Raw genomic sequence first — 24,382 nt, forward strand, 5'->3', positions numbered from 1 at the left:
GAGATCAGGGTCCAGAGTAACGCCGAGGTCCTTCACAGTTTTATTTGAGACGACTGTACAACCATTAATATTAATTGTCAAATTCAAAAGAAGATCTCTTTGTTTCTTGGGACCTAGAACAAGCATCTCTGTTTAAGAGTCGAAAGTTTGCAGCCATCCACATCCGTATGTCTGAAACACAGGCTTCTAGCGAGGGCAATTTTGGGGCTTCACCATGTTTTATTGAAATGTACAGCTGTGTGTCATCCGCATAGCAGTGAAAGTTAACATTATGTTTTCGAATGACATCCCCAAGAGGTAAAATATATAATGAAAATAATAGTGGTCCTAAAACGGAACCTTGAGGAACACTGAAATTTACAGTTGATTTGTCAGAGGACAAACCATTCACAGAGACAAACTGATATCTTTCCGACAGATAAGATCTAAACCAGGCCAGAACTTGTCCGTGTAGACCAATTTGGGTTTCCAATCTCTCCAAAAGAATGTGGTGATCGATGGTATCAAAAGCAGCACTAAGGTCTAGGAGCACAAGGACAGGTGCAGAGCCTCGGTCTGATGCCATTAAAAGGTCATTGACCACCTTCATAAGTGCAGTCTCAGTGCTATGATCGGGTCTAAAACCAGACTGAAGCATTTCGTATACATCGTTTGTCTCCAGGAAGGCAGTGAGCTGCTGCGCAACAGCCTTTTCTAAAATTTTTGAGAGGAAGGGAAGATACGATATAGGCCGATAGTTTTTTATATTTTCTGGGTCAAGGTTTGGCTTTTTCAAGAGAGGCTTTATTACTGCCACTTTTATTGAGTTTGGTACACATCCGGTGGATAGAGAGCCGTTTATTATGTTCAACATAGGAGGGCCAAGCACAGGAAGCAGCTCTTTCAGTAGTTTAGTTGGAATAGGGTCCAGTATGCAGCTTGAAGGTTTAGAGGCCATGATTATTTTCATCATTGTGTCAAGAGATATAGTACTAAAACACTTGAGTGTCTCTCTTGATCCTAGGTCCTGGCAGAGTTGTGCAGACTCAGGACAACTGAGCTTTGGAGGAATACGTAGATTTAAAGAGGAGTCCGTAATTTGCTTTCTAATAATAATGATATTTTCCTCAAAGAGCTTGGCATACCTATATTTGGGGATTTTCTCACATTCTTCTTTGCAGATCCTCTCAACCTCTGTCAGGTTGGATGGGGAGGGAGGTAGAGATCCGGGCTCTAGCTGGGCCACTCAAGGACATTCAAAGACTTGTCCCCAAGCCATTCCTGTGTTGTCTTTGCTGTGTGCTTAGGGTCGTTGTCCTGTTGGAAGGTGAACCTTTGCCCCAGTCTGAGGTTATGAGTGCTCTGGAGCAGGTTTTCATCAAGGTTCTCTCTGTACTTTGCTCCGCTCATCTTTGCCTCGATCCTGACTAGTCTCCCAGTCCCTGCCGCTGAAAAGCATCCCCACAGCATGATGCTGCCACAATCATGCTTCACCGTAGGGATGGTGCCAGGTTTCCTCCAGATGTGACGCTTGACATTCAGGCCAAAGAGTTCAATCTTGGTTTCATCAGACCAGAGAATCTTGTTTCTCATGGTCTGAAAGTCTGTAGGTGCCTTTTGACTCCCAGCAGGCTGTCATGTGCCTTTTACTGAGGAGTGGCTTCCGTCTGGTCACTACCATAAGGGCTTGAATGGTGGAGTGCTGCAGAGATGGTTGTCCTTCTGGAAGGTTCTCCCATCTCCACAGAGGAACTCTAGAGCTCTGTCAGAGCTCTGTTCTTGGTTGCTCAGTTTGACCGGGCGGACAGCTCCAGGAAGAGACTTGGTGGTTCAAACTCCTTCATTTAAGAATGATGGAGGCCACTGTGTTCTTGGGGACCTTCAATGCTGCAGACATTTCTGGTACCCTTCCCCAGATCTGTACCTCAACACAACACAATCCTGTCTGTGAACTCTACGGACAATTCCTTCGACCTCATGGCTTGGTTTCTGCTCTGACATGCACTGTCAACTGTGGGACCTTATATAGACAGGTGTGTGCCTTTCCAAATCATGTCCAGTCAATTGAATTTACTACAGGTGGACACCAATCAAGATGTAGAAACATCTCAAGGATGAACAATGGAAACAGGATGCACCGGAGCTCAATTTGAAGTCCTATGGCAAAGGGTCTGGATACTTTCTAATGTTTTTTAATACATTTGCTAAAGATTCTACAAATCTGTTTTCACTTTGGTATTGGGTGTAGATTGCTGAGTTTTTAAAAATGTAATCCATTTTATAATAATGCTGTAACGTAGTGGTCTGAATACTTTCTCAAGGCCCTGTGTATTAGGTTAGTAATGCACCTGAGACTGTAACTCTGTGTCAGAAGACATTATAGTACTAAGAAACACCAAGGGGTTCTGGGAAAATACTGTTTCATATAAAAAATACTATTTCATCATGTTGTTCTTCTACTGCCAGAATATAATTTGTCCATAACAAATGTTTTTCTTTGAAATGTTTATATCGCTTTCTCATATGTCTTATCCCGAGACCTGTGTCTTATTCATTAGGTACAAACTGAAAGACAACAGACTGAAACGGGGTGGGACTATCCTGTCTGTCTGTCTGTCTGTCTGTCTGTCTGTCTGTCTGTCTTTTCGGACCTTGTAGGTCCTGATACATTCACCGTGTGTATCTGTCTATTTATCTTTCTGTCTCTCTGTCTGTCTCTCTGACCTAGTAGGTCCTGCGTCATTCACTCTGTCTGTCTGTCTGTCTGTCTGTCTGTCTGTCTGTCTGTCTGTCTGTCTGTCTGTCTGTCTGTCTCTCTCTCTGTCTCTCTGTCTCTCTGTCTCTCTGACTCTTTGTCTCTCTCTCAGACGATGCTACAGGTAATGTGCCAGTGTGTGTGTTACGATGATGTCATGTACTGTTTGTCCAAACCATTAGGTGCTAAGTCGTTAACGATGTGTGTCTCTCTCCTCAGACGATGCTACAGGTTACGGGCCAGTGTTTGAGGATCAGCCGGTCGACACCATCTACCCCGAGGAGTCACCTGAGGCCAAAATCACTATGAGCTGTCGAGCACGAGCCAACCCACCTGCCACATACACGTAACAGTCCTCCTCTCACCCCTAAACCCCACCTGCAGTGCTGTGTTGTACTGTATGTTCCTCGTCTCTCACCGTCTCTCACCCCCCCCATAACACTCCCTAAACCCCACCTGCTGTGCTGTGTTGTACTGTATGTTCCCTGTCTCTCACCCCCCCCATAACACTCCCTAAACCCCACCTACTGTGCTGTGTTGTACTGTATGTTCCCTGTCTCTCACATCCCCCCACAATAACACTCCCTAAACCCCACCTACTGTGCTGTGTTGTACTGTATGTCCCTCTACTCTCAACCCCCCCAACACTCCCTAAACCTCCCTATTCCTTATATTAAGCAAAACGGACGACACCATTTAAAAAAAAACAGATAGCCAGGGGCACGCTCCAACACTCATTATTTACAAACAAAGCATGTGTGTTTAGAGGCAGTAGGGTTGACCATGGATGTTCTCTTGATAAGTGTGTGAATTGAACCTTTTTCCAGTCCTGATAAGCATTGACAATGCTTACATTTGGGTGTCAGTGAAAATGAATGGAGTAAAAAGTACATCATTTTCTTGAGGAATGTAGCGAAGTAAAAGTAGTAATTTGTTTTAAACTGTAATGCGGCCGTTTAGGGAACCTCCTTTGGCTCAAGAGCACATGTTCGTGTCCCCTCCTCTCTCCTCAGGTGGAGATTAAACAGCAGGAATATAGACCAGGATGAAGACAACCACTACACTTTGGTGGGAGGCAACCTGGTCATCTCTAACCCCATCAAGAACAAACACGTTGGGAAGTACACCTGTATGGCCACCAACGACTACGGCACTGTGGTCAGCAGAGAGGCCGCTGTCCAGTTTGGATGTGAGTGGAGTGGATGGGATCCCCGTCCCCATTGATACGTAACACATTATCATTGGCAGGAAGGATGAAATGACTTTTTTTAGAGATGCCCCTTAGGCTAGGCTAAGCTGTCATGCCTATGTGAGTGGAGCTGTGATTGAGAGGCAGCAGTGGCACATCATAACAGCTGTGGAAATGGAATTTGAATGGTCAAACTTTGTAGAGGGTAGCATGACATGAAGTCACTTCTGCTGAATCGATAGTAAGTTCACTTTGAAAGATGACAGTTGCAAATTTCAAACCTGCCAACTAGTTAAACACAGGTCCTGGTTTTGAAGTGGTTTTGAGAGAGAGGTTACAGGGTTTAAGAGTATTTGGAGGATCAGTGTTCTTACATAAATGAGGCGAGGGAGAGTGTGACAGTGGATTATCCAGGCTTGTTAATGAATCTGAACTCTCTCTGTCTTTCTCTCCCCACTCTCCCCCGTCTTCTCTATTTTCCCCCCGCCCTCTCTCTGTCCCTCTTCTCTTTCTCCAAGACCTGGACTTCTTCTCCTCTGAGGAGAGAGAGGCGGTGTATGTGAAGGAGGGCCAGGGGGCAGTGCTGCTCTGCGCTCCTCCCCCACACTACCCAGGTAAGTGCTAGGCTAAGCTAATGGCTAATTATATGATGCTAGGTCATTGTTATGGCTAATGCTAATGCTAGACACAGATGGTGTCAAATGTATCTTACGATGTCTTGAATAGAGTCTACGTCATGTCTCAAAGAGTCTCAACACATCTCAACTGAAGTCTGAAGATGTGTGAGACATGGCTGGGTATAGTGTAGGATGAACTTTAGTGTCCTGAGGGGAAGATTCAAATGATACATTATACATTCAACATAATACACGTTACCCATCATACACTTTTCATATAGTCTTTTAGATAATACATATTGCACATTTGATGGACATGGGAATGAAGGAGTGCTTAAAACTTCTTAGGGCTGCAATCCCGTTTTTTTTATTTTATTTTTTTACCTTAATTTTACTCGGCAAGTCAGTTAAGAACAAACTCTTATTTTCAATGACGGCCTAGGAACAGTGCGTTAACTGTGTGTTCAGGGGCAGAACGACAGATTTGTCAGCTCGGAAATTGAACTTGCAACCTTTCGGTTACTAGTCCAACGCTCTAACCACTAGGCTACCCTGCCGCCCCGTTAACGGGATCGATATGACAACAGCCAGTGAAAGTGCAGGGCGCCAAATTCAAAACAACAGAAATCTCATAATTAAAATTCCTCAAACATACATGTATTTTATACCGTTTTAAAGGTAATCTTGTTGAAAATCCCACCACAGTGTTCGATTTCAAATAGGCTTTACAGCGAAAGCACCACAAACGATTATGGTAGGTCACCACCAACTCACAGAAAAACACAGCCATTTTTCCAGCCAAAGATAGGAGTAACAAAAAGCACAAATAGAAATAAAATGAATCACTAACCTTTGATGATCTTCATAAGATGATACTCATAGGACTTCATGTTACACAGTACATGTATGTTTTGTTTGATAAAGTTCATATTTATATAAAAAATTCTGAGTTTACATTGGCGCGTTACTTTCACTAGTTCCATAAACATCCAGTGATTTTGCATAGCCACATCGATTCAACAGAAATACTCATCATAAATGTAAATGATAATACAAGTTATACACATGGAATTATAGATATACCTCTCCTTAATGCAACCGCTGTGTCAGATTTCAAACAAACCTTACGGAAAAAGTAAACCATGCAATAATCTGAGACGGCGCTCATATAAAAAAGTTTTTTATCCGCCATGTTGGAGTCAACAGAAATCAGATTGCATTAGATAACATTATAAATATTCCCTTACCTTCATCAGAATGCACTCCCAGGAATCCTAGTTCCACAATAAATGTTTGATTTGTTCGATAATGTCCATTATTTATGTCCAAGTAGCTACTTTTGTTAGGGCTTAGGTACACAAATCAAAAAGCTTGTCGGACAAAAACTTCAAAAGGTTATATTACAGGTCTTAGAAACATTTCAAACTAAGTATAGAATCAATCTTAATGATGTTTTTATCATGAATCTTCAATAGCGTTCCAACCGGAGAATTCCTTTGTCTGTAGAGAAGCAATGGAACGCAGGTCGCTATCATGTGAATTGCGCATGACCAGCCCTTGGCTCTCTGCCAGATACCTGGCTCATTCAGCTCCCATTCAGACGAACAACACAGTAGAAGCCACATGCAAGTTTCTAAAGTCGGTTGACATCTAGTGGAAGCCCTAGGAAGTGCAACTTCATCCATATCCCATTGTGTATTCAATAGGGGCTGGGTTGAAAATTGACCAACCTCAGATTTCCCACTTCCTGTTTGGATTTCTTCTCAGGTTTTTGCCTGCCATTTGAGTTCTGTTATACTCACATACATCATTCAAACGGTTTTAGAAACTTCAGAGTGTTTTCTATCCAATACTGATAATAATATGCATATATTAGCAACTGGGACTGAGGAGCAGGCCGTTTACTCTGGGCACCTCTGGGCACCTTTCATCCAAGCTACCCAATACTGCCCCTGCAGCCATAAGAAGTTAAACCTGTTTATGGGACCCTATAGTGTCTGTCTGAGGGGAGGAGGGACCTTATAGTGTCTGAGGGGAGGAGGGACCCTACAGAGTCTGAGGAGAGGAGGGACCCTATAGTGTTTGAGGGGAGGAGGGACCCTATAGTGTCTGTCTGAGGGGAGGAGGGACACTAAAGTGTCTGTCTGAGGGGAGGAGGGACCCTATAGTGTCTGTCTGAGGGGAGGAGGAACCCTATAGTGTCTGTCTGAGGGGAGGAGGGACCCTATAGTGTCTGTCTGAGGGGAGGAGGGACCCTATAGTGTCTGTCTGAGGGGAGGAGGGACCCTATAGCGTCTGATGGGAGGTGTTAATACTCAGAGTCGAATACATGGGCGGGGTCTGAAATCATTTTCTGTGCTTATCTTTTCCACGGTCTGTTTAAAAAAATAATCTGCAGTGATCCTTGTGTCTGTAGGAATGTTATGGTCTGTAGCATTGCATCTATTACATGTGTCTCTATGTTAGTATCATATCCAAACCTAACAGTATGTTAAGACTCGGGCCATCATCCAAGATAGTCATAGCAGTGAAAATCAGTGAAAGTTTGCCCCCTGCTGGTACATGGCTGTACTACTCCTCAATGATATAGGCTCTAACGCTGCCTCTGACACATCATATTGTATGCTATTTTCTCACACATTTGCCCAGAGCTGAGTTTGGCACCTCTAGTCTCAGTGTAGGGCTGCTTGAGACAAAATCAGCTGTTTATAGTGCTGTTTTATGTCTTTTTATAGTATCGCTCTGTATTTTTCGTCAATGGTACTTTACACTGATCCGTTCAGGTTTTCCTCTCTGAGTCGTGTCTTAGCCATATTTGGGTCTCCTTTGGAACTGTCTAATTGTTCCTCTTTGATCATTGTTAAACAAACCTATTTGGTATCAAACGGGAGCTCCACCAGAATACAGATATTCATATTCATGTTATGCAAATTCATCCAGCCAAACCAATCTGTGAAACCATGGTAACGTCTTTCAGCTGCCTCCGTGGGTACAGAATTCCAGTTCCTGAGTGGGATGTGTCCTTTTCAGCTCCTTTCACAGCATCATGAGAGAGAGAGACAGAGACAGAGAGAGAGAGACAGAGAGAGAGAGACAGAGAGAGAGAGACAGAGAGAGAGAGAGAGACAGAGAGAGAGAGAGACAGAGAGAGAGAGAGACAGAGAGAGAGAGAGACAGAGAGAGAGAGAGAGACAGAGAGAGAGAGAGAGAGAGAGAGAGAGAGAGAGAGAGACAGAGAGAGAGAGAGAGAGACAGAGAGAGACAGAGAGAGAGAGAGAGACAGAGAGAGAGAGAGAGACAGAGAGAGAGAGAGACAGAGAGAGAGAGAGACAGAGAGAGACAGACAGAGAGAGACAGACAGAGAGAGACAGAGAGAGAGAGAGAGGTCTAATAACCTTTACCTACTACTGTTCTGAGTCAACCTCAGCCAAACACAGCTGTACTGATGACCTGGTTATGTAACCACCGTGGTTGGTGGAAAGGAAAATATATATGCTATGGTTAGAATGATGTGTACTATAGGCTAATATCCTTGGTCAGGATGGTGTGAAACTGGTGAAAGAGCCACAGCTCCTCAGCCTTCCTCCTGACTCCACCTCATATTGACTCACTACCCTCTTCCTCCATGACTGATAGGTTGAGGGTTGTATATGTTGTCTCTGTAGACGAGCTGTCATTCCGCTGGATTCTGAATGAGTTCCCCGTCTTCATCCCTCTGGATAAACGTCGCTTCATCTCTCAGACTACGGGGAACCTCTTCATCTCTAAGGTAAACTTCTAACTTGTCTTGTCTTTGGTTGTGTCCCAAATCACATCCTATCCCCTATCTGCAATGTCGTGGGGCATTTTCAAACAGTACATTTATATTTTCCAACCCGGGTTATACATTTGGGTGAGGTTCTTTTCTCGCCTGAGTAGCCTCGTTTCACTGCAAAAAAATAAAGTTTAAAATGTTATAAAATCTAGTGTTCAGTGAAAAAACAACATAATGTCAAATACAGGTAGCCTAGTCAAATAATTAACATCCAATCACATTAACCAATACTCTCTCGCGGGAAACCTTCACTTATGCACAGATGCTTAAAAACAAAACATGACAATTTGAAAAATAAGCTACAGGAGTTTTTGTGCGAGATTAAAGTGTAATGGGTCCTATGTGTGGCTGGTGTAGAGTCAGGCGTAGGACAGCAGATATGAGTAATCAACATACTTTTACTCAAAATGTTCAATATACAAAGTAACAAATACACGCACACACTGAAAATACAACAAACAATCACTCACAAAAAACCTTGGGGGAACAGAGGGTTAAATAATGAAACAATAATTGTGGGATTGAAATCAGGTGTGTAAAACAAAGACAAAACAAATGGAAAATGAGAAGGGGATTGGCGGTGGCTAGAAGGCCGGTGACGTCGATCACCGCCCGAACAAGGAGAAGGAACGACTTCGGCGGATGTCGTGACAGTACCCCCCCTCCCTTGACGGCGGCTCCAGCAGCGCGCCGACACCGACCTCGACCTCGGGGACGACCCGGAGGACGAGGCGCAGGGCGATCCGGATGAGACGATGGAACTCCCGCAGCAACGAAGGGTCCAAGACGTCCTCCACCGGCACCCAGCATCTCTCCTCCAGACCGTACCCCTCCCATTCCACAAGGTACTGAAGCCCCCTCGCCCGACGCCTTGTGTCCAGGATAGCTCGAACAGCATACGCCGGGGCCCCCTCGATGTCCAGAGGGGGGGCGCATCTCAGCTTCCTAGTGTGTACCAGCCACCACTGGCCTGAGGAGAGACACATGGAATGAGGGATTAATACGATAATCTGGGGGAAGCCATAACCTGTAGCATACCTCATTCAGTCTCCCCAGGACTTTGAATGCCCCACAAACCGCGTACCCAGCTTCTGGCAGGTTTCAGAGGCAGGTTTCGGGTCGAGAGCCAGACCCGGTCCCCCGGTGCGAGAGGCTAGTGGAGGAGTGGCAGATCTCTGCCCAGGGGGCCATCTCTTCCCAGGGGATGAACGCTGCCCACTCCCCCGGCGGGTCCTGGCAATATGACCGCAGAAACCTACCCACATCCTGGTTGACTCTCTTCACCTGCCCGTTACTCTCGGAGTGAAAACCTGAGATGAGGCTGCCCGAGACCCCCAGACGTTCCATGAATGCTCTCCAGACCCTGGACGTGAACTGGGGATCCCGATCAGAGACTATGTCCTCGGGCACCCTGTAGTGCCGGAAGACATGAGTGAACATGGCCTCCGCAGTCTGTAGAGCCGTAGGGAAACCAGACAAAGGGAGGAGATGGCAGGACTTAGAAAACCGATCCACAACGACAAGGATCGTGGTGTTGCCCTTTGAGGGACGCAGATGCATCAGGAACTCCACCGACAGGTGCGACCACGGCCGTTGTGGAACGGGTAGGGGTTGTAGATTCCCTCTGGGCAGGTGCCTAGTGGCCTTGCACTGGGCACACACTGAGCAGGAGGAAACATAAACCCCCTTGTCCTTGGCCATGGTGGACCACCAGTACTTCCCACTAAGGCAACGCACCATCCGCCCGATGCCAGGATGACCAGATGAGGGTGACGTGTGGGCCCAATAGATCAAACGGTCGCGGACAGCAGACAGAACGTACAGGCGCCCAGCTAGACACTGGGGGAGGAGTGGGCTCTCTGCGTAACGCCCGCTCGATGTCCGCGTCCAGCTCCCACATCACCGCTGCCATCAGACAAGAGGCCGGGAGGTATGGGAGTGTGATCCATGGACCGCTCCTCTGTGTCATACATCCGGAACAGCGCATCTGCCTCAGCGTTCTGGGAACCTCGTCTGTAGGACAGAGTGAAAACAAAACGGGTACAGAATATGGCCCACCTTGCCTGGCGAGGATTCAGTCTCCTCGCCACCCGGATGTACTCCAGATTGCGGTGGTCAGTCCAGATGAGAAAAGGGTGTTTAGCCCCCTCAAGCCAATGTCTCCACGCCTTCAGAGCCTTGACAACAGCGAACAGCTCCCAGCCCCCCACATCATAGTTTCGCTCTGCCGGGCTGAGCTTCTTCGAAAAGAAAGCACAGGGGTGGAGTGCCCGAGCGCTGAGAGAGCACGGCTCCTATCCCAGTCTCGGACGCGTCCACCTCCACAATGAAAAGTGGATTGGCGGTGGCTAGAAGGCCGGTGATGTCAACCGCCGAACGCCGCCCGAACAAGGAGAGGAACCGACTTCGGCGGAAGTCGTGACGTAAAGACTACTTTCGAGTAGTAATACATGTATAAAAGCAACAGATATCATTTAATAAGAAGGGTCTAGAAGCATCTTATATGCTGAGCTACCGAGTGGCTAGGACAGTCAAGCCCCATACTATTGTGGAGGACTTCATTCTTCCTGCTGCCGTGGATATGGCCAAAAAAACTATACAGACAAGGCACTGCATCTTCTTCATCAAATAACACTGTTTGACCACGCATCAGTGACATGGCAGGAGACGTTTTGAGACAATTACTGCTTCACATACAAGCCAGTGAATTCTATGCGTTACAACTGGATGAGTCAACAGACGTGGCGGGCCTGACACAGCTCCTGGTATATGTCCATTACGTTTATGGGGGGTCAATTAAGGAAGGCATCCTCTTCTGCAAACCACTGGAAACCAGGACAACATGAGAGGATATTTTTTAAAGTACTGGACAGTTTTGTGACATCAAATGGACTTGGTGGTCAAGATGTGGTGTTATCTATACTGATGGTGCAAAAGCCATGACAGGGAGACATAGTGGAGTGGTAATGCTCGTGCAAGCAGTTGCTCCTGACACCACTTGGGTATACTGCAGCATCCACCGAGAGGCTCTTGCTGCCAAGGGAATGCCTGACAGCCAGAAAAACGTTTTGGACACAACTGTGAAAATTGTTAACTTTGTTAAAGCAAGGCCCCTGAACTCTCATGTATTTTCTCCATTATGCAATGATATGGGAAGCGACCATGTAACGCTTTTACAACATACAGGAGTGTGCTGGTTATCAAGGGGCAAAGAATTGACACGTTTTTTTAAGTTGAGAGACAAGCTCAAAGTTTTCTTTATTGACCATAATTTTCACTAGTCTGACCGCTTGCATTATGACGAGTTTCTCACACAACTGGCCTATCTGGGTGATGTTTTCTTCTCTCCAAAAAAATCTGAATCTAGGATTACAGGGTCTCTCCGCAACTATATTCAATGTGCGGGACAAAATTGAGACTATGATTAAGAAGTTGGAGCTCTTCTCTGCCTGCATTACCAAGGACAACACACAGGTCTTTCCATCATTGTATGATTTTTTGTGTGCAAATTAACTCAAGCTTACGGACACTGTCAAATGTGATATAGGGAGCTGGGTGCGCAATTACGCAGGTACTTTCCCAAAACGAATCAAACAACTGGATTCATTATCCCTCTCATGCCTTGCCTCCAGTCCACTTACTGATATCTGAACAAGAGCGCCTCATTGAAGTTGCAACAAGCGGTTCTGTGAAAATTGAATTTAATCAGAAGCCACTGCCAGATGTCTGGATTGGGCTGCGCTCAGTTTCTTGCCTTGGAAAATAATGCTGTGAAGACACTGATGCCCTTTGCAACCACGTACCTCTGTGAGAGTGGATTCCTGGCCCTCACAAGCATGACAACTAAATATAGGCACAGACCCAACACCGCAGAGTTATGTGCATCCTTTCAAGCACACCCTTCTCATTAACCTGTGGTGAGTTATTGACATTTTTTATGAACGAATAAGGTTTTATATGTAAGACGGTTAAATAAAGAGCAAAATGATTGATTTATTATTATATTATTATTTCTGTCCTGGTCCTATTAGAGCTCTTTGTCACTTCCCACAAGCCGGGTTGTGACAAAAACTGAAATGAATACATGTATTGTATAGTATGTGTGTGTGGCAGGCTTACAATGATGGCAAAAATCAACATTTGAGAGTGTGCTAACCCTGGTGCTAGAGGGGGTACAGCTGACCCTGGTGCTAGAGGGGGTACGCAGCTGGAGGTTGAATGTTTGAAGGGGTACGGGACTATAACAACGTTTGGGAACCACCGCCCTATATAGTGCATTCGTTGTGTTTTTCATGAATTGTTGATGTCTGTCACCAGGTGGACTCGTCTGACAGCGGAAACTACTCCTGCTTTGTCTCCAGTGCCTCCATCGCCAAGAGCGTCTTCAGCAAGTTCATCCCCCTCGTCCCCCTGGCTGAACGTTAGTTTCTGTTTTCCTCTACGTTGAGATAGAAACCTGTAGTGTAATGAATACCACAACATCCACCAGTCTGCACATACCTTTTGTCCCCCTGGCTGAACATTAGAAGCTGGTTTCGTTACCTATTAAAAAATAGGAATCAGTAAAGATAGTCGTCCCATTATTCAGCATCACTCTACAACTTATACGATCACCTTGATCACTATCTAAGTTTTAGTCGTCACACAATTACCTACTGTCTGTAGTTTGCTTCGTTTTGCTTAGGACAGAGTTGGTCCAAAGAGTTGGTCCATCTTAAGACCAGAGAACCACACATGAAGAGAGGATGAATCTCAGGGATAAGAGAGGCAGGGTTAGTCGGGCGGACTCCATCTCTGGAGACTGAGACCACAGCTGAAGTGTGGGGAGAGAGAGAGCCTTGTGTTGTATGTTTGTCTGAATATGGAAAAATCTTGACAAGAGAAAAATATTAAGAGAATCCTAGAGCTCACCTGGAGTTCACCTGGAGGTCATGTGATGTTAGGTATGGGAATTATCCAAGGAGTTGGATAGAGCACAAACAGTATAGGGATCAGTCTAGCATGTTGTGTTGTAGGTGAGAAGTTTGTAGGGGAGAACAGTAGTTTACTCAACAACACTTCAGGAGCTCTATGCTCTGTCATGCATATGTTTTACCATGTCTACATCACCACACTATAATAAGGGCCTCTGGCTGTGTCGTGGCCCATATCTAGCACTGCACTGTTACAACTCATCAGGAAGGGCAAACTGAGCTGGAAGCATTGTGTGTGCGTGCGTGCGTGTGCGTGTGCGTGTGTGTGTGTGTGTGTGTGTGTGTGTGTGATGCAACGCAACGCAGCTAACCTATCCTACCGGAGACACCCATTTACAATGAAGTGCCTCCAACCAAATGCATCAGCTTGTCACCACACAGAGTGAACTAACGTGTTGCTGCTGGTCTAAGTTGTGTTATGAATAAACAGGTGACTCACGTCCACTTGTTTCTATTTCCTGTTTCTCCACCAACCAGGCCCAATAAGGAAGTACCCTGCTGATATCAAAGTCAAGTTCCCAGACACCTTTGCACTGGTGGGCCAGAACATCACACTGGAATGCTTCGCCCTGGGAAAGTAAGTCTCGATATAACCAGTGCATTGTTAGAACTACATTTTGAAGTAGACAGAGAATCAATGATATTATGTATGCAAACTATTACAGACTACAAAGGGAAACCCAGCCGCGAGCTGCGCAGTGACGTGAGTCTACCAGACGAGCTAAATGCCTTTTATGCTCGTTTCGAGGCAAGCAACACTGAAGCATGCATGAGAACACCAGCTGTTCCGGATGACTGTGTGATCACGCTCTCCGTAGCCAATGTGAGCAAGACCTTTAAGCAGGTCAACATTCACTTGGCCGCGGGGGCCGGACGGATTACCATGACGTGTACTCAGAGCATGCGGGGACCAAATGTCTTCACTGTTGTTTTCAATCTTTCCTTGACCGAGTCTGTAATACCCACATGTTTCAAGCAGACCACCATAGTCCCTGTGCCCAAGAAAGGGAAGGTAACCTGGCTAAATGACTACCGCTCCGTAGCACTCACGTCGGTAGTCATGAAGTGTTTTGAAAGGCTGGTCAAGGCTGACATCAACACCATCATCCCGGGAACCCTAGACCCACTCCAATTCGCATACCGCCCCAACAGATTCACAGATGACGCAAACTCAATCGCACTTCACACTGCCCTTTCCCACCTGGACAAAAGGAACACCTATGTGAGAATATTGTTCATTGACTACAGCTCAGCGTTCAACACCATAGTGCCCACAAAGCTCATCACTAAGCTAAGGATCCTGGGACTAAATATCTCTCTGCGACTGGATCCTGGACTTCCTGACGGGCTACATCCAGGTAGTAAGGGTGGGTAACAACACATCTTCCACACTGATCCTCAACACAGGGGCCCCTCAGGGTTGCGTGCTTAGTCCCCTCCTGTACTCCCTGTTCACCCACGACTGCATGGCCAAGCACGACTCCAACACCATCATTACGTTTGCTGATGACACAACCGTGGTAGGCCTGATCACTGACAACGATGAGACAGTCTATAAGGAGGAGGTTAGAGACCTGTGTGTGGCAGAACAACAACCTCTACCTCAATGTGAGCAAGACAAAGAAGATTGTCGTGGATTACAGGGAAAGGAGGGCCGAACATTCCCCCATCCACATCGAGTCTGGAGTGGAGCAGGTTGAGAATTTCAAGTTCCTTGGTGTCTACATCACCAACAGGTCTAAACACACCAAGACAGTCATGAAGAGATTATGACAACATATTTTCCCCCTCAGGAGACTGAAAAGATTTGTCATGCGTCCCCAGATCCTCAAAAGGTTCTACAGCTGCACCAGCTGGTGCTGGTTGCATCACTGCCTGGTATGGCAACTGCTCAGCATCCGACCATAATGCGCTACAGAGGGTAGTGTGTACCCTCTGTAGGCCCAGTACATCACTGGGACCAAGCTTCCAGCCATCCAGGACCTACAGTATATGTCAAAAGTTTGGACACACCTACTCATTTAAGGGTTTATCTTTATTTGTACTATTTTCTACATTGTAGAATAATAGTGAAGACATCAAAACTATGAAATAACATATAGAATAATGTAATAACCAAAAAAGTGTTAAACAAATCAAAAAAATATTTTTGATTTTTCAAAGTAGCTTCCCTTTGCCTTGATGACAGCTTTGCACACTCTGGCATTCTCTCAACCAGCTTCATGAGGAATGCTTTTCCAACAGTCTTCAAAACCTTTTTTTAACCTTTATTTAACTAGGCAAGTCAGTAAAGAACAAATTATTATTTACAATGACGGCTTACACCGGCCAAACCCAGATGACGCTGGGCCAATTATGTACCGCCCTATGGTACTCCCAATCACGGCCAGTTGTGATACTGCCTGGATTCGCACCAGGGTGTCTGTAATGATGCGTCAGACCGCTGCGCCACTCGGGAGCCCCAGTCTTGAAGGAATCTTGAAGGAGTTCTCACATATCCTGAGCATTTGTTGGCTGCTTTTCCTTCACTCTGCGATCCAACTCATTCCAAACCATCTCAATTGGGTTGAGGTCTGGTGATTGTGGAGGCCAGGTCATCTGATGCAGCACTCCATCACTCTCCTTCTTGGTCAAATAGCCCTTACACAGCCTGGAGGTGTGTTGGGTCATTGTCCTGTTGAAAAACAAATGATAGTCCCACTAAGCGAAAAGCAGATGGGATGGCGTATTGCTGCAGAACGCAGTGGTAGCCATGCTGATTAAATGTGCCTTGAATACTAAATATATCACAGACAGTGTCACCAGCAAAGCACCCCCACACCATCATGCCTCCTCCTCCATGCTTCACGTTGGGAACCACACATGGTGAGATCATCCGTTCACCTAATCTGCGTCTCACAAAGACACAGCAGTTGGAGCCAAAAATATCAGAATTTGACTCATCAGACCAAAGGACGGATTTCCACCGGTCGGATGTCCATTGCTCGTGTTTCTTGGCCCAAGCAAGTCTCTTCTTCTTTTTGGTGTCCATTAGTTGTGGTTTCTTTGCAGCAATTCAACCATGAAGGCCTGATTCACACAGTCTCCTCTGAACAGTTGATGTTGACATGTGATTGTTACTTGAACTATGTGAAGCATTTACTTGGGCTGCAATTTCTGAGGCTGGTAACTCTAATGAATTTATCCTCTGCAGCAGAGGTAACTCTGGGTCTTCCATTCCTGTTTCATCATAGCGCTTGATGCTTTTGCAACTGCACTGCTCTTTGCTTATTTGAGCTGTTCTTGTCATAATATGGACTTGATCTTTTACCACATAGAGCTATCTACTGAATACCACCCCTACCTTGTCACAATACAACTGATTGGTTCAAACACATTAAGGAGGAAAGAAAGTCAACAAAGTAACACACAACTGTTAACTGAAATGCATTCCAGGTGACTACCTCATGAAGCTGGTTGAGAGAATGGGAAGAGTGTGCAAAGCTGTCATCAAGCAAAGTGTGGCTACTGTGATTAACACTTTTTTTGGTTACTACGTGATTCCATATGGGTTATTTCATGTAGAAAATAGTAAAAAATAAAGAAAAACCCTGGAATGAGTAGGTGTGTCCAAACTTCTGTCTGATACTCTATATATTAAGCGGTGTCAGAGGAAAGCCCAAAAAATTGTCAAAGACTTCAGTCCCCCAAGTCATAGACTGTTCCCTCTGCTACCGCACGGCAAGCGGTACCGGAGCACCAAGTCTAGGTACTAAAAAGGCTCCTTAACAGCTTCTACCCCCAAGCCATAAGACTGCTGAACAATTAATCAAATGGCCACCAGGACTATTTACATTGACACCCCCCGCCCTCCCTTTAATTTTGCACTGCTGCTACACGCTGTTTATTATCTATGCATAGTGCCTTTACAACTACCTACATGTACTTTAGTATATTTAGTAAATATTTTCTTAACTATATTTCTTAAACTGCATCGTTGGTTAAGGGCTTGTAATAAGCATATTCGGCGCATGTGACATATAACATTTTATTTTATTTGATCCTTGCTCAGACCTAGAGTATGACGTGGTTTATTGTAATGCACTGTGTGTAAATATTCACATGACAAAGCTGTGTGTTTACAGGGGCTTGTGAAAGTACTCACCCCACTTGGCATTTTTCCTATTTTGTTGCCTTACAACTTGAAATTAAAATCGATTTTTGAATAAACACAACATGCCTACCACTTTGAAGTTGCAATTTTTTTTTATTGTGAAACAAACAAGAAATAAGACAAAAAACTGAAAACTTGAGCGTGCATAACTATTCACCCCCCCCCCCCCCCCCCCCAAAGTCAATACTTTGTAGAGACACCTTTTGCAGCAATTACAGCTGCAAGTCTCTTGGGGTATGTAGCTAGTAACTGAGATTATTGCCCATTCTTCAAGGCAAAACTGCTCCAGCTCCTTCAAGTTGGATGGGTTCTGCTGGTGTACAGCAATCTTTAAGTCATACCACAGATTTTCAATTGAATTGAGATCTGGGCTTTGACTATGTCATTCCAAGACATTTAAATGTTCAACCTAAACCACTTGAGTGTTGCTTCAGCAGTATGCTTCGGGTCATTGTCCTGCTGGAAGGTGAACCTCCGTCCCAGTCTCAAATCTCTAGAAGACTGAAACAGGTTTCCCTTAAGAATTTCCCTGTATTTAGCTCCATCCATCATTCCTTCAGATCTAACCAGTCTCCCAGTCCCTGCAGATGAAATACATCCCTACAGCATGATGCTGCCACCACCATGATTCACTGTGGGGATGGTATTCTCGGGGTGATGAAAGATGTTGGATGTGGCGGGCATAGCGTTTCCTTGATGGCAAAAAAGCTACATTCTAGTCTCATGTGATCAGAGTACCTTCACCAATTTGAACTATTTTGTGTATGTCCATTACATGAAATCCAATTAAAAATATATTTAAATTACAGGTTGTAATGCAACAAAATAGGAAAAAAGCTAAAGGGAATGAATACTTATGCAAGGCACAGTATACTGTATGTCTTAACTCCTCCCCTCTCCACAGCCCCATCCCTCAGATCCGCTGGAGGAAGATGGACGGAGAGCTGCCGGCCAATCATGAAGTCAGCATGGCAGGGGCCCACCTCCAACTGTACCACGTGCAGTATGAGGACGAGGGGACGTACGAGTGTGAGGCCCTCAACTCCAAAGGGAAGGACTGGCACCGGGCTCGGGTCTCTGTAGAAGGTAGGGCCCTCTCTCTAGTCTACTAATTCAGCAATAAGGCCAGAGAGGTTGTGGTATATTGACAATATACCACGGCTAAGGGCTGTTCTTAGGCACAACGCAACTCGGAGTGCCTGGATACAGCCCTTAGCCGTGGTATATTGGCAACCCCCTGAGGTGCCTTATTGCTATTATAAACTGGTTACCAGCGTAATTAGAGCAGTACAAATAAATGTTTTGTCATACCTGTGGTATACAGTTTGATATACAATGGCTTTCAGCCAATCAGCATTCAGTGATCAAATTTATAATGAAGCAATAAGGCTCGAGGAGGTGTGATATATGGTCAATATGCCACTGCTAAAGGCTGTTCTTAAGCACAATGAAACGAACCACCCAGTTTATAATACAGTATATACTCCCCAGCTTTGTAGTTGCAAGTCATTGACTTGCAAATTGTTATTATTCAACACCTCTTCTCTCAGGGCTTAGTCCTAATTTGAGTCATTCACTGTTAACTCAGATTTTCACATGAATCATGCATTGATGTTGTGCGCTGATTTCAAGTTAGGACTCAGGCCTCGTACACATGATTTCGAGTTAGGAGTCAGGCCTTGTCTACATACTGTACAGTCTCCTTTCCTCATCTCCATTCCAGCCTTCCCAGAGTGGACAGAGTCCATCAGCAGTACAGAGCGGGACATCAGCAGTGACTACACCATGTCCTGTGAGGCCAACGGCAAGCCCAAGCCCCACGTCCACTGGCTCAAGAACGGCTACTCGGTTAGTCCTTTCACATACACTTTTAACAATGCTGGGCTGAGCTGAACATAGCTGAGCAGAGCTGTGCTCAGCAGAACAGAGCCGAGCAGAGCAGAGTTGGGCTGAGCTGAACAGAGACAAGCAGAATTGGGCTGAGCTGAACATAGCCAAGCAGAGCAGAGCTGGGCTGAGCAGAACAGAGACAAGCAGAGCAGAGTTGGGCTGAGCTGAACAGAGACAAGCAGAGCATAGTTGGACTGAGCTGAACAGAGCTGGACTGAGCTGAACAGAGCTGAGCAGAGCTGGACTGAGCTGAACAGAGCTGAGCAGAGCTGGACTGAGATGAACAGAGATTTTTTTATTTCACCTTTATTTAACCAGGTAGGCAAGTTGAGAACAAGGAGTATGGAGTAAAACAAACATACAGTCAATAATACAGTATAAACAAGTCTATATACGATGTGAGCAAATGACGTGAGATAAGGGAGGTAAAGGCAAAAAAAGGCCATGGTGGCAAAGTAAATACAATATAGCAAGTAAAACACTGGAATGGTAGATTTGCAATGGAAGAATGTGTAAAGTAGAAATAAAAATAATGGGGGGTGCAAAGGAGCAAAATAAATAAATTAATTAAATACAGTAGGGAAAGAGGTAGTTGTTTGGGCTAAAATATAGGTGGGCTATGTACAGGTGCAGTAATCTGTGAGCTGCTCTGACAGTTGGTGCTTAAAGCTAGTGAGGGAGATAAGTGTTTCCAGTTTCAGTGCTTTTTGTAGTTTGTTCCAGTCATTGGCAGCAGAGAACTGGAAGGAGAGGCGGCCAAAGAAAGAATTGGTTTTGGGGGTGACTGGAGAGATATACCTGCTGGAGCGTGTGCTACAAGTGGGAGATGCTATGGTGACCAGCGAGCTGAGATAAGGGGGGACTTTACCTAGCAGGGTCTTGTAGATGACATGGAGCAGGTGGGTTTGGCGACGAGTATGAAGCGAGGGCCAGCAAACGAGAGCGTACAGGTCGCAATGGTGGGTAGTATATGGGGCTTTGGTGACAAAACGGATTGCACTGTGATAGACTGCATCCAATTTGTTGAGTAGGCTATTGGAGGCTATTTTGTAAATGACATCGCCAAAGTCGAGGATTGGTAGGATGGTCAGTTTTACAAGGGTATGTTTGGCAGCATGAGTGAAGGATGCTTTGTTGTGAAATAGGAAGCCAATTCTAGATTTAACTTTGGATTGGAGATATTTGATATGGGTCTGGAAGGAGAGTTTACAGTCTAACCAGACACCTAAGTATTTGTAGTTGTCCACGTATTCTAAATCAGAGCCGTCCAGAGTAGTGATGTTGGACAGGCGGGCAGATGCGGGTAGCGATCGGTTGAAGAGCATGCATTTAGTTTTACTTGTATTTAAGAGCAATTGGAGGCCACGGAAGGAGAGTTGTATGGCATTGAAGCTTGCCTGGAGGGTTGTCAACACAGTGTCCAAAGAAGGGCCAGAAGTATACAGAATGGTGTCGTCTGCGTAAAGGTGGATCAGAGACTCACCAGCAGCAAGAGCGACCTCATTGATGTATACAGAGAAGAGAGTCGGTCCAAGAATTGAACCCTGTGGCACCCCCATAGAGACTGCCAGAGGTCCGGACAGCAGACCCTCCGATTTGACACACTGAACTCTATCAGAGAAGTAGTTGGTGAACCAGGCGAGGCAATAATTTGAGAAACCAAGGCTGTCGAGTCTGCCGATGAGGATGTGGTGATTGACAGAGTCGAAAGCCTTGGCCAGATCAATGAACACGGCTGCACAGTAATGTTTCTTATCGATGGCGGTTAAGATATCGTTTAGGACCTTGAGCGTGGCTGAGGTGCACCCATGACCAGCTCTGAAACCAGATTGCATAGCAGAGAAGGTATGGTGAGATTCGAAATGGTCGGTAATCTGTTTGTTGACTTGGCTTTCGAAGACCTTAAAAAGGCATGGTAGGATAGATATAGGTCTGTAGCAGTTTGGGCCCCTTTGAAGAGGGGGATGACCGCAGCTGCTTTCCAATCTTTGGGGATCTCAGACGACACGAAAGAGAGGTTGAACAGGCTAGTAATAGGGGTGGCAACAATTTCGGCAGATAATTTTAGAAAGAAAGGGCCCAGATTGTCTAGCCCGGCTGATTTGTAGGGGTCCAGATTTTGCAGCTCTTTCAGAACATCAGCTGAACGGATTTGGGAGAAGGAGAAATGGGGAAGGCTTGGGCGAGTTACTGTGGGGAGTGCAGTGCTGTTGACCGGGGTAGGAGTAGCCAGGTGGAAAGCATGGCCAGCCGTAGAAAAATGCTTATTGAAATTCTCAATTATGGTGGATTTATCAGTGGTGACAGTGTTTCCTATCTTCAGTGCAGTGGGCAGCTGGGAGGAGGTGTTCTTATTCTCCATGGACTTTACAGTGTCCCAGAACTTTTTTGAGTAAGTGTTGCAGGAAGCAAATTTCTGCTTGAAAAAGCTAGCCTTGGCTTTTCTAACTGCCTGTGTATAATGGTTTCTAGCTTCCCTGAACAGCTGCATATCACGGGGGCTGTTCGATGCTCATGCGGAACGCCATAGGATGTTTTTGTGTTGGTTAAGGGCAGTCAGGTCTGGGGAGAACCAAGGGCTATATCTGTTCCTGGTTCTAAATTTCTTGAATGGGGCATGTTTATTTAAGATGGTTAGGAAGGCATTTAAAAAAAATATCCAGGCATCCTCTACTGACGGGATGAGATCAATATCCTTCCAGGATACCCCAGCCAGGTCGATTAGAAAGGCCTGCTCGCTGAAGTGTTTCAGGGAACGTTTTACAGTGATGAGTGGAGGTCGTTTGACCGCTGACCCATTACGGATGCAGGCAATGAGGCAGTGATCGCTGAGATCTTGGTTGAAGACAGCAGAGGTGTATTTAGAGGGCAAGTTGGTTAGGATGATATCTATGAGGGTGCCCGTGTTTAAGGCTTTGGGGAGGTACCTGGTAGGTTCATTGATAATTTCTGTGAGATTGAGGGCATCAAGTTTAGATTGTAGGATGGCTGGGGTGTTAAGCATGTTCCAGTTTAGGTCGCCTAGCAGCACGAGCTCTGAAGATAGATGGGGGGCCATCAGTTCACATATGGTGTCCAGAGCACAGCTGGGGGCAGAGGGTGGTCTATAGCAGACTGCAATGGTGAGAGACTTGTTTTTAGAGAGGTGGATTTTTAAAAGTAGAAGTTCAAATTGTTTGGGTACAGACCTGGATAGTAGGACAGAACTCTGCAGACTATCTTTGCAGTAGATTGCAACACCGCCCCCTTTGGCAGTTCTATCTTGTCTGAAAAGGTTGTCGTTTGGAATTTATTATTTCAGAATTTTTGGTAGTCTTCCTAAGCCAGGATTCAGACACAGCTAGAACATCCGGGTTGGCAGAGTGTGCTAAAGCAGTGAATAGAACAAACTTAGGGAGGAGGGTTCTAATGTTAACATGCATGAAACCAAGGCTATTACGGTTACAGAAGTCATCAAAAGAGAGCGCCTGGGGAATAGGAGTGGAGCAAGGCACTGTAGGGCCTGGATTCACCTCTACATCGCCAGAGGAACAGAGGAGGAGTAGAATAAGGGTGCGGCTGAAAGCAATAAGAATTGGACGTCTAGAACGTCTGGAACAGAGAGTAAAAGGAGGTTTCTGGGGGCGATAAAATAGCATCAAGGTATAATGTACAGACAAAGGTATGGTAGGATGTGAATACAGTGGAGGTAAACCTAGGTATTGAGTGATGAAGAGAGAGATATTGTCTCTAGAAACATCATTGAAACCAGGAGATGTCATTGCATGTGTGGGTGGTGGAACTAATAGGCTGGATAAGGTATGGTGAGCAGGACTAGAGACTCTACAGTGAAATAAGCCAATAAACACTAACCAGAACAGCAATGGACAAGGCATATTGACATTAAGGAGAGGCATGCTTAGTCGAGTGATCAAAAGGGTCCGGTGAGTGGAGAGGTTGGTTGGGGGTCACGGCGATTTAGACAGCTAGCCAGGCCATCGGTAGCAAGCTAGCATAGGATGGACGTCTGTTATTAGCACCTCTTGCGTTCTGTCAGTGGATTAGTGGGGTTCCGTGTGGTAGAGGGGATTAATCCAAATCACACAACAACAACAAAAATAAAAACAATAGATATAGTTAGAGGCCCAAGAAGAAGAAGAAAAAAAAAAGAAGAAGAAAAAAAAAAATATATATATATATATATATATATATATATATATATATATATATATATATATATATATATATATATATATATATATATATATATATATACAATAATAACAATAAAAATAAAGAAATATATTGTCCGATTGTCTATTCAGATAGCAGCCGATAAGACAGCTAATGGCTAGCAGGCCGCAGATGGGCGCCCAGGCAACGTCGCGACGGAGGAACCAGCCAGATAACTCCTTCGGGTAGATAATGTCGGCAGTCCAGCCGTGAAGGCCCGGTTATGAGGATGAGTTTATGGAAAATAAAAAAAATAAAAAATGTATGAAAAAAGTTGTATATATATATATATATATATATATATATACGGGACACGACAAGACGAGGACAAAAGACGTCTGAACTGCTATGCCATCTTGGTATATATGATGATGATGAGCAGAGCTGTGCTGAGCTGGCCTGGTTAAGCATCCACCATAGCTTTTGGAACCGTACTGGAAAATACTATATGAAAGCAAAATACTATATGTTGACAAAATACTATATGTTGACAAAATACTATACGTTGACAAAATACTATATGAAGACAAAATACTATATGAAGACAAAATACTATATGAAGACAAAATACTGTATGTTGACAAAATACTATATGAAGACAAAATACTATATGAAGACAAATTACTATATGAAGACAAAATACTATATGAAGACAAAATACTATATGAAGACAAAATACTGTATGTTGACAAAATACTATATGTTGACAAAATACTATATGAAGACAAAATACTATATGTTGACAAAATACTATATGAAGTGTGGTTTGAGTTAGCAGGCAATGGTGTTCCAGCAACTAT

General features: G+C 45.0%; 1 protein-coding gene across 3 annotated transcripts in view; it reads left to right on the plus strand.

The window, feature by feature from the left end:
* The window catches only part of LOC135509005 (contactin-1a-like), a 171,936-nt gene that overhangs the window by 111,557 nt on the left and 35,997 nt on the right, over positions 1 to 24,382 (plus strand). For all 3 annotated transcript variants that reach the window (XM_064929285.1, XM_064929287.1, XM_064929286.1), the window contains exons 4-11: positions 2,954 to 3,080; positions 3,748 to 3,923; positions 4,442 to 4,537; positions 8,206 to 8,309; positions 12,672 to 12,774; positions 13,805 to 13,904; positions 18,385 to 18,566; positions 19,204 to 19,328. In XM_064929285.1, coding sequence (XP_064785357.1) covers positions 2,954 to 3,080; positions 3,748 to 3,923; positions 4,442 to 4,537; positions 8,206 to 8,309; positions 12,672 to 12,774; positions 13,805 to 13,904; positions 18,385 to 18,566; positions 19,204 to 19,328 — 1,013 coding nt within the window. The remainder of the gene's footprint in view (positions 1 to 2,953; positions 3,081 to 3,747; positions 3,924 to 4,441; positions 4,538 to 8,205; positions 8,310 to 12,671; positions 12,775 to 13,804; positions 13,905 to 18,384; positions 18,567 to 19,203; positions 19,329 to 24,382) is intronic.

Source organism: Oncorhynchus masou, chromosome 22, assembly GCF_036934945.1.
Source record: "Oncorhynchus masou masou isolate Uvic2021 chromosome 22, UVic_Omas_1.1, whole genome shotgun sequence".
Taxonomy (NCBI): Eukaryota; Metazoa; Chordata; class Actinopteri; order Salmoniformes; family Salmonidae; genus Oncorhynchus; species Oncorhynchus masou.